We start from the raw sequence: 9,032 nt of genomic DNA on the forward strand, positions 1-9,032 counted from the left end.
TGGAATTTTCCAGACAAGAATGCTGGAGTAGGTTGCCATTTCCTACTCCAGGGAATCTTCCTGCCCCAGGGATCAAACCCAGTATCTCCTGGTGGACTCTTTTCCACTAAGTCACCTGAGAAGCCCCCTGCAAGACAATGGCAAGGAAGTGAAAAAGCGCCATGCGTTCAGGGAAGGCCAAATCGTTCGGCATGGCTAGAGACAAGAGCAAAACTGTGGAAGGCAGAGGAAGGAGGGTTAAAAAGGTCTTGAAACACAAAAGATGCCTGGATTTTATCCTGTGGATAGAGGAAGCCAATAAAAAATTTTCAGGCAAAAGGACACAATGAGATCTGTGTTTCAGGATGATCGTTCCATCTCAGAATAGAGAAGGATGAATAGGCGGGAAAAGAGACTGAAGGCAGGCAGACAAGTTAGGAGACTACTGCAACAGTCTCAGCAAAAGATGGTAAGAGCCTAAACAGAGGCAGAAACAATGTTAATGGAGGGCAGGAAGCAGAATCGACAGGACTTACTGACTCATTAGAAGTTAAGGATGACCCCCAAGTATTTGTGGAGCAGCCTGAAACAAGGAGTACAGTTTAGGATCTACTAAGTTACAGCTGTCTAGGGGGAATCAATGGGAATCAAGGCAGCAGATGGGAATCAGGACTAAAGATACGGACTAGAAAGCCATCTCCCAGCCAAGAGAGCTGGAGCCTTGGGCACAGGTGCAATCAGTCAGCAAGTGTATGTGAAGTGAGATGAAGGCTAATGACTGATACAGGAACACCCACACTGGGAGAAAGAAAAAGCAGCCCAAGAGAGAGCTGAAGGAGGAACATTAAGGGAGTTGGAAGGACATAATGCCATAAAAGCTAAGGAAGAAGGAAGTTTCATATAAAGATAATGGAGCATAGTATCCAATGCTGCAGAGATAGATGCTGTATACCGTGGGTCCTTTTCAGTCTGAAATCAGAAGTCACTAGTGGCCTTGGAAACAGTTGTTTCAGAGGCTTGATGAGGAAAAAGCAATGGACTGAAGAGTGAGCAAAAGTAAGAAATAAAGGATCTATGAGGGGGGAGAACATTAGCACTCAAGGGCACACAGGTTCCAACAAAGGACTGTGGGAAGATACTTTTCTTAAGATGAGAGAAACTTTAGTACTTTCATAGGCTGAAGCGAAGGAGCCAGGAGTCAAGTGTTAAGTGAGAGGCTAAAGATGAGAGGAAAAGACAAGACAGAAGACTGCAAATGAATAGAGCAATCAATAAAGTAAGATCCCAAGATCCCAGAAGAGAAGGGATGGGACTAAGAGCACAGTCAGAGGGATAAGTTGCAGAACCAGAGGGTGACAGCTCTTCCTCTGAGAAAAGAAGGAAACGTGGGAACTGAAAGAGATAAGTTTGTGAGTGTTGAAGAGAGAGGCTCAGGGAGTCTGGCCCCCCTTACCAACTAGTAGTAATGAAAACTGGTCATACAGATTTGGTTGTTTTTTTTAAAGCACAGTGGGAAGGAGGGGCTAAGTTAGCAGCCATTCTCCTTTGCTGCCTTCTTTCCGCCCCCCCATATTATTTATTCATTTATTGGCTGTGCTGGGTCTTCACTGCTGTGTGTGGGCTTTCCCTAGTTGCGGCAAGCGGGGGCTACTCTCTCATTGCAGTGCAGAGGTCTCACTGTCATGGCTTCTCGTTGCGGAGCACGGGCCCTACTCACATGGATTTAGCTGCCCCACGGCACGTGGGATCTTAGTTTCCCAGACGAGAGATCAAACCCATGTGCCCTGAGTTAACAGGCAGATTCTTAACCACTGGACCTCCAGGGAAGTCCACAGATTTGGTTCTTAACTTTGCTTCACAGTCCTCTGTAAGAAACTGATGGAACCTGGAGGCTCTGCTCCCTAAAAAGGCATAGAAGCACACCCAAAATTCTACATACGACTTCAGCATTTCCAGGTCCACTAAAGCCAACCCAAGTATCCAAAGATCCTGTCAGCTGTGATGCTATAGAATTCCAAAGAAACAGCCTTTCAGAAGATATTCTGTTCACAGAAGAGCATCCACAAGGGAAGGTGACTTCTTCACTATAAACACAAGTAAATGAGGAACTTCCCTGGCGGTCCAGTGGCTAAGACTCCATACTGTCAAAGCAGGAGGCCTGGGTTCGACCCCTGGTCAGGGAACTAGATCAAACTCAACTAAGAGTTTGCATGCCACAACCAAAGAACCTGTATGCCACAATTAAGACCCAGTGCAGACAAATAAATATTTAAAAAACACACACACAAAAACATGAAAAACTTTTACTTAAACATCTAGGACATACTGAGTTACCAAGAAAGATGGACTATTTGATGTGCATAAAAGCACTCAGTTAGACTCTAGGCATAAAGGATACAGAAGACCATCCCTGCTCTCACAAATCTCAGAATTTAAAGACAATGAGTTACACAGCCTTGGATTTACCAATGGTTTCAGATCAAAGTAGTGTTTTTAAAAGATTAAAAAAAAAGATCAATCTAGAGCTGACTCTTAGGTCTAAAGACAAAGGACTGAGCAAGGCTGGAGATAAACGCAACTCAAAGGAAAAGTGGATGCAAGGAAAGTTTTGAAGGAGGAATTCAAACGATTTGTTCACGAAGGACAAATGGAGGAATAAGAAGAGTCAAAACGCAAGTGAAGGCTGAGTATCCACATGTGCCTTTTCACAGCTTGGAGACGCCTGAATCTAAGAAAGCATGCTTAAATGTCAGAGCCATTTGCCGGAACCTACAGGCTTGGAAATGCACACATGCCAGATGCCTGCGTGAAACAAACCAGCCACTCTTTTCTGCTCTAGTCAACTGCTTGCCGTGACCCAACACGTGTTGAACAAGGGTAGAGGGTGCCGACAGGAGCAACTGATGGAGGAGTCAAGTCTTACTTACAGAAAAGAATTACACAAATTGATTCCATTCATCACTTCAAACATAACTGTATTCTGCTAAGTAACAGAAGATATTAAAAACAGCCAAGTCACTTACGCATCTCTTCACTATCAGAAACAATAAAGATTACACATACGAAGCACTAACTGCATGCACACACCACGCTCAGCTATTTTCCCAGGATCTCTTTTTAAACCACCTTACAACTCTAATCAGGTTAAGTTGCCATTCCTATTTTTAAGAATGTAAGAAACTAAAACAAGGGAGGCCAGGCAGTCCGTCCAAGGTCAGAGAGCTGAGTGACAGCCAGGACTTGGATGCCAGCCCACCAGATGCCGAAGCCCACACTCCTAAAATGATCATACAACCCTGCCTCGTGCCAAGATCAAATCCCCAAGACAGAGACTTTATGTTTCAATTCACATCTAAATGAGGTGAGCAAAAATTTACTGCACTCATAAGAAAGAAATTGGTCAGCAGTTGTTTAAAGGACTTAAAGAATGACCTCTGCAAGAGTTTACACTGAGGTGAAATGAAAAACAACTTATATAATTTAAAAAACCTATGACTGGCAAAAATGTAAATGATGTAAGGTTTGGAGCAAGACAGTTCACAGTGGTCAGGGGCAGGTTTAGAAAAAAGGCAGAACTTCAACTAATTCTTAAAGAACTGTGAGAAATGGTGCAGAGGAGCAGGAAGGAGGGTTTCAAAGAGCATTCCTGATTAATCTTGAAAACCATGAAGGACTGTAATCATTATGATACAAACACATGTGAAGGCCCTTTTTAGCCAATCATCTGAACTTTCAACCCTGAGGCGTTAATCCGCACATAGGCCAGGAAAGAAAGCTGCCATCAAGCACTGGGCTAAGAGGGAAGGATTAAGAGATTTCTCCTGTTCAAAAATTCCCCTCAATGTTATGGGACTGTCAAACAACAAGACAAATTTTTCAAAATGTCAGTACATAGAACCAGAATATCTAAACAAGCGCCATCCTTTACAGTAAAGTGAATCATCCTTCCAATGACTTCGTCACTACTTTCTGGAACTCCCCTCAAAACCAGTTTACCACCATTCTAGTTTTTTGACAGTCACAAATAAAACCTATTTACAATCACTCTAATTTTTTTCATTCACAGCTAGTTTGGACTCCAAGAGAACATCCACCAGCTTTTCTCTACTTGACACCGAGTGACCTACAAAATGAAACTCTACCCTCAAAGAATTAAAAACTGCCACCATCAGGGCTTGCAGAGCTCTGACACACACACAGGCTCTGACGAGCAATTCCTAAAGAAGCGTTCCAACGTAAGCTGAGTACAGCCCACCAAAAAAAAAAAAAAAAAGATACACAAGTTCCTGAGAATAACCACTTGGCTAATGCCCGGTTTGGGTTATTCAAAAACCCACAAACCTGCCTTCCTCAGTACTTCTAACACTAGAAGAGACAACTGCTTAGATGTCACTTTCTGATGAAGGTGTTTCTTATGAATTCATGACTATGCTACATACTTGAGGAGGAGTGGCCACACTTTCATGATAAGTAAAGCAAGGATTCACCAGTTCTCTGGTAGCTTAATTCTAAAGTCCCAACTTGGATACTGCAGCACAATCTCAATTCAGCATCTCTCCCCTTTCCTCTTCAAGTCCTCTGCCCAACTCCTATAGGGGGTGCACTTCAACTCTTAGGAAGCAGCCGTCTCTTAACCCTCCACCTTCAAGGCCGACCTGTACCCCGCTTTGAGGACCCTGAGTTATGCGATGAAATAGACAGGAGAAAGGGAGGATGCGTCTGGGTTTGTTGTGTGTGCTGAGAGAAGTGTTCAAACAAGCAAAGGGAGGATCCCTTCCTGTAAGTGTTATTTTATCTTAAATACCTTTCCAGTTGTCACCCTGGGACTGTTCTCAGGCAGAAAGGCTCACACCCCCACCCCTCCTGGAGATACCACAGCCAGCCTTCCTTCACGCTCAGGACTAATCACAGCCCTCTCTACCGGCGTCCAGTTCTGTACTTCTGGTTCTGTTCTGTTTCTTTTTCACAGCGATAAAGCAGTTTCCTCTTTTCTTAGAAGGCAGTCTCTGGACAAACTCTTATGTACCCTTTGGTCTCATGAACTGTTTTGTTGGCATTTTTAAGTAATTTCCCTTTCGGACTCAGAGCTCTTTGAAAGCTAACACAGTACCCTGCTACCCTCTGTGTCCTGAGCACACAGTAAGCAGAAAATAAATGTCTGCCAATCAAATAAGTGAATGATAGATTTTAAAAGAGATTTCAGAAAGACAATAAGACTCTTCAGAATTATGGCATACAACTTTTTTTTTTAAATAGAAGTTATTGTTATTATTTTTTTAATATTTATTTGGCTGCACGAGGTCTTAGCTGTAGTACATAGGATCTAGTTCCCTGCTCTCAGATCGATCCTGGGTCCCTGCACGGGAAGCCTGGAGTTCTAGCTACTGGACCACCAGGGAAGTCCCGACATACAACTGTTTTGTAGCATTTGCTTAGAGTAAAAATTAGACTTAATAGCTTGCGCAATAACTATTCAGATATTTAAGTCATACAATGATAGCAGATGCCATAATAATATGGCAGCTTAAGCTATTGGCACTAATTAGTGAGCAGCTAATACTCACTGACAAAACACTTAACCTTTCCGAGTCTTGGTTTTCCCTTCTGTTAAATTAAAAAAAAAAAAGTGAGGCTCAAATGACATATCAAATCATAACACAAATACAACATATTATCAGACAAATTTAAACAAATTCCCATCATTAGTGTTATTTTATGTGCATACATTTGGCTAAAACATATGATTTAAGTTCAGACAACAGAGCTCATTGCCAAATATATAAAAAATATAACAGTACATGTAGGTCATGAAAAAATTTCAGTTATGAGAATACTTATGGAAACCTTCTACCTATTCAATTAGTCTACAGAAAAGCTTGTGACTAGGTGTCAGTTCAATTTGCAGTGATTCTCCGGACAGCGCTGGCCTATTCTTTCTGCTGCGAAAGCAGGCAGCTTGAAGCACCAAGCCCAGTGACCTGCCTGAAGGCAGCAGCAGCCACAGCACCTGCTCCGCAACGCGCTCTGCGGCAGACGGCCCAGGGAGGCACGACCTGCGTGCCGGCGCAGAGCTGGCTCATCCGAGACCCAGGCCTGCAGCTGAAAACACAAGTGAGCACAAAGAAAATTCTCTAACGGCATACAGTTCAGGCAACCGCTATAATTAGGACCCACTACAGCCTGAACCGAGAAAAATGAATAAAATTGAGGAATGAGAGCACCAAAGCCAACCACACTAAACACATAGTTAAAAGTAGCTCTCTTTTTTCCGAAAGAAAAAAGTGCTTTTGCCAGAGCAGTAACTGTAGAGAAAATGTAAAACAAACAAAGGTCCCTTCAAAATATGCTAACAGACATCACAAAAAACACTGTGCTATAGATTTGGGGGTGGTGGTTTCAACTTCACTTGAATTCCTAAAAATGTCTACCTACTTCTCCAGTCAACCATTCTCTGTACTTTAAGCAAGAGAGACAAACAGATGGTCAAGATGCTGACACTGCAGGCCTGAGGTTTTCCAACTGTATTTTTTCCAGTTTTCCATCACTAAAAGAGATGAAATACCGGATAATGTAGTATAAATCTTTAAGAAACCATTTCAAATCTCAGCCACATGCCAAACCAAAACAATCCTGCAACAGGAAACAAACCATGCACTTGTCCTGAAAAATGCTGAAGCCTTAGCCTTACAGTCTGTAGGAGTTTCACACCTTCTTCAAGGAGAGAAAGGTGAGCTAGCCAGTATGAGTCCTAGAAACAGTTCCTTGGAATCATCTCTAGAAACAACCAGAGAAGTAAACAGTAATCAGCTGAAAGCAGATATACCAAGAATAAGGAGCTTCCAGGATTTCCCTCTCCATGTAAAAGCAATTAACTCCTATTTTTAATCTCTCTGACGCAAACATCCAGCCAAACTTCTCTCCTTCTAGCTAATCAAAGATAGCTGATGTGTTACTCTAACTTGCTTTAAAAGTCCAATTTGAATGAAAGTCATCATGGATTGAATGACAATGCTTTAGTCTAGAAGAATGAGGTATTTTAAGAGGTAGAATCAAGACAGCAATGCCCTGAACATTTCACAGAAACAGACTCATTCACCACAACTGATACTGGGGACTGGCCAAAGAGTAACTTCCCAACTGATTAACTGAAAAATAATATGTTGCTAATTGAGTGCAAATGAAAAGGGCGCCTCCCTATACATTAGGAAACCCTAACAGGGTTATTAAAAATAATTATTTCCCTCCATGCCCAAGTGACTTTATAACACTCAAATCTACTTCTGGTTTTTTACTGTAAAGGATGGGGGGAGGGGTGTGTAGAGAGAATGCCCTGATAAGTAAACAAAAAGTCAAAACTCTCCTGGGAGGGAAAAAAAAAACTCTCCTGGGAACTTGTCACATTCTTCTTTTCCAATCAGCAATTTTTAATCCACTTGAAAAATGCTAGTGGAGAGAGAGGGCCTTTGGCAAAGAATTCAAGAAGAATATGCAACTCTGGGGGCACCACCACAGTACTGACATCCAGCTTGGAGAAAATGCTGCTTTTGTCTCAGAGGCAGCCTGTGACAAAAACAGGAACTTTATGGAGAACTGATCACAACTGCACAAGAAGCCTGATCACATGCCCACAACAGAGCAACGTTTCTCTCATTGTTGTCCAGGGACTTCTCGAATAATAGTGGCTCGATTTATTCCATTCTTTTAATTCTCAAAACCAATCCAAGCGTCCTTGTAACAATCCATTGTCAAAAGAAAGACCGTGCCGGCCAGGATCTGCATGTAACCGGTAGCCACCTCTCTCCTTTCCTCTTCTACGTTTCCAAAAGGTGATCAGATGCGGAAAATTTAGCCCCAATACAGGCACCGAGGGGCGGGGGGACCCTTTTGACAAAGGTGGTCTAAAAGCCGCCCCGTGTGCCTCTCTCTGGGTTAATACCACTGCTTCTGGCCTCCTAAGGACCCTCAACGGCCCACCCCGCTTCTATCTCACTCCTGTCACTGGGGAGGCATCTCGCATTGTTAAACAAGGAAGAAGAAATGCTGGCGGATTTCCCCTGTGTCTCTCTCTTTTTCTGAAGGGGGGAAGGGGAGCTGAAACAGGCTTGGGGCCCTCCCCTGGAAGAGAGTACAGGAGCAAGCTGTCAGCCACCCCGCGGGCGGCCTCACCCCCACCCCGCCCCACCGTGCCCCGGCGCCCGGGCAGAAGCCTGAAGCGGGAGGACACAGCTTTGTCTGGGGTTTCGGGGGGCAGGGAGCGCAGAAGCAGCCCGAGCCTGAGGAAGACCTCTCCCCCCAGCCCCGGCTCCCTCCCTCCCAGAGAACACAATGAATCACAGGGAAAGCCACTTTCCGGGGTAGGAGAGGAGGAGAGCGACCCTTCACGTGAAGCCCAGGCCAGATTTCCGGCACGCTCCTCCCCTCTGCCCGCACGGCCACCAGGGCGCGCGGTGGGGACCTGGTCTCCCCTCGCCGCGATCCGCAGCGGCGCCCGGGCGCCCGGCTCCCTTGCCCGGCTCCTACCCTCCGAGAGCTCCAGCTCCAGCTCCGCCAGCTGCGCCCGCACTTCGGGCGGCAACGCCGCCACCGCAGCCGGCGAGGGCTCCAGGCCTCGCTCCGCCATCCCGGCTCTACCAGCCACACTCCGGAAGACAAACGAAGGGGCCGAAGGAGGGACGGACTGACGCGGCCCACACCCCGGCTACAGGATCCGGCTCCGGCCGCCGAGCGCCGCCAGCGCCGCCGCTGCCGCTGCCGCCATGAGCAAGGGTCACGTGAGCCCGGCGGCCCCGCCCCCGGACCCAGGACGCACCGCCTCCGCAGGCGAGTCAAGCTACGGACTCCCGGGCTGATGGCGCCCTCTACTGGGAAATTCCTGAAACTACGAGTCCAAGCTCGCTGCCACGATTTCTCTCGAGCGAAATGGGCTCACTGGGTTGCTGTGAACCCGGACGTTTACCTTTTATGAACTCGCGAGGAAGGAGTTTTCAGGGGCCCCAGGCCTTGCTTTTTCCAGTTCACTGCACTTAATAGTGTATGCTTTTGTCCCTTGCTTC

At 45.5% G+C, this 9,032-nt stretch overlaps 1 protein-coding gene across 3 annotated transcripts in view; it reads right to left on the minus strand.

The window, feature by feature from the left end:
- The window catches only part of DIP2B (disco interacting protein 2 homolog B), a 224,634-nt gene extending 215,948 nt beyond the window's left edge, over positions 1-8,686 (minus strand). For all 3 annotated transcript variants that reach the window (XM_070454439.1, XM_020908151.2, XM_070454438.1), the window contains exon 1: positions 8,500-8,686. In XM_070454439.1, coding sequence (XP_070310540.1) covers positions 8,500-8,599 — 100 coding nt within the window. In that variant the 5' untranslated portion in view covers positions 8,600-8,686. The remainder of the gene's footprint in view (positions 1-8,499) is intronic.
- Positions 8,687-9,032: the final 346 nt, after the last annotated feature.

The sequence above is a fragment of the Odocoileus virginianus genome, chromosome 24 (assembly GCF_023699985.2).
Source record: "Odocoileus virginianus isolate 20LAN1187 ecotype Illinois chromosome 24, Ovbor_1.2, whole genome shotgun sequence".
Classification (NCBI taxonomy): domain Eukaryota; kingdom Metazoa; phylum Chordata; class Mammalia; order Artiodactyla; family Cervidae; genus Odocoileus; species Odocoileus virginianus.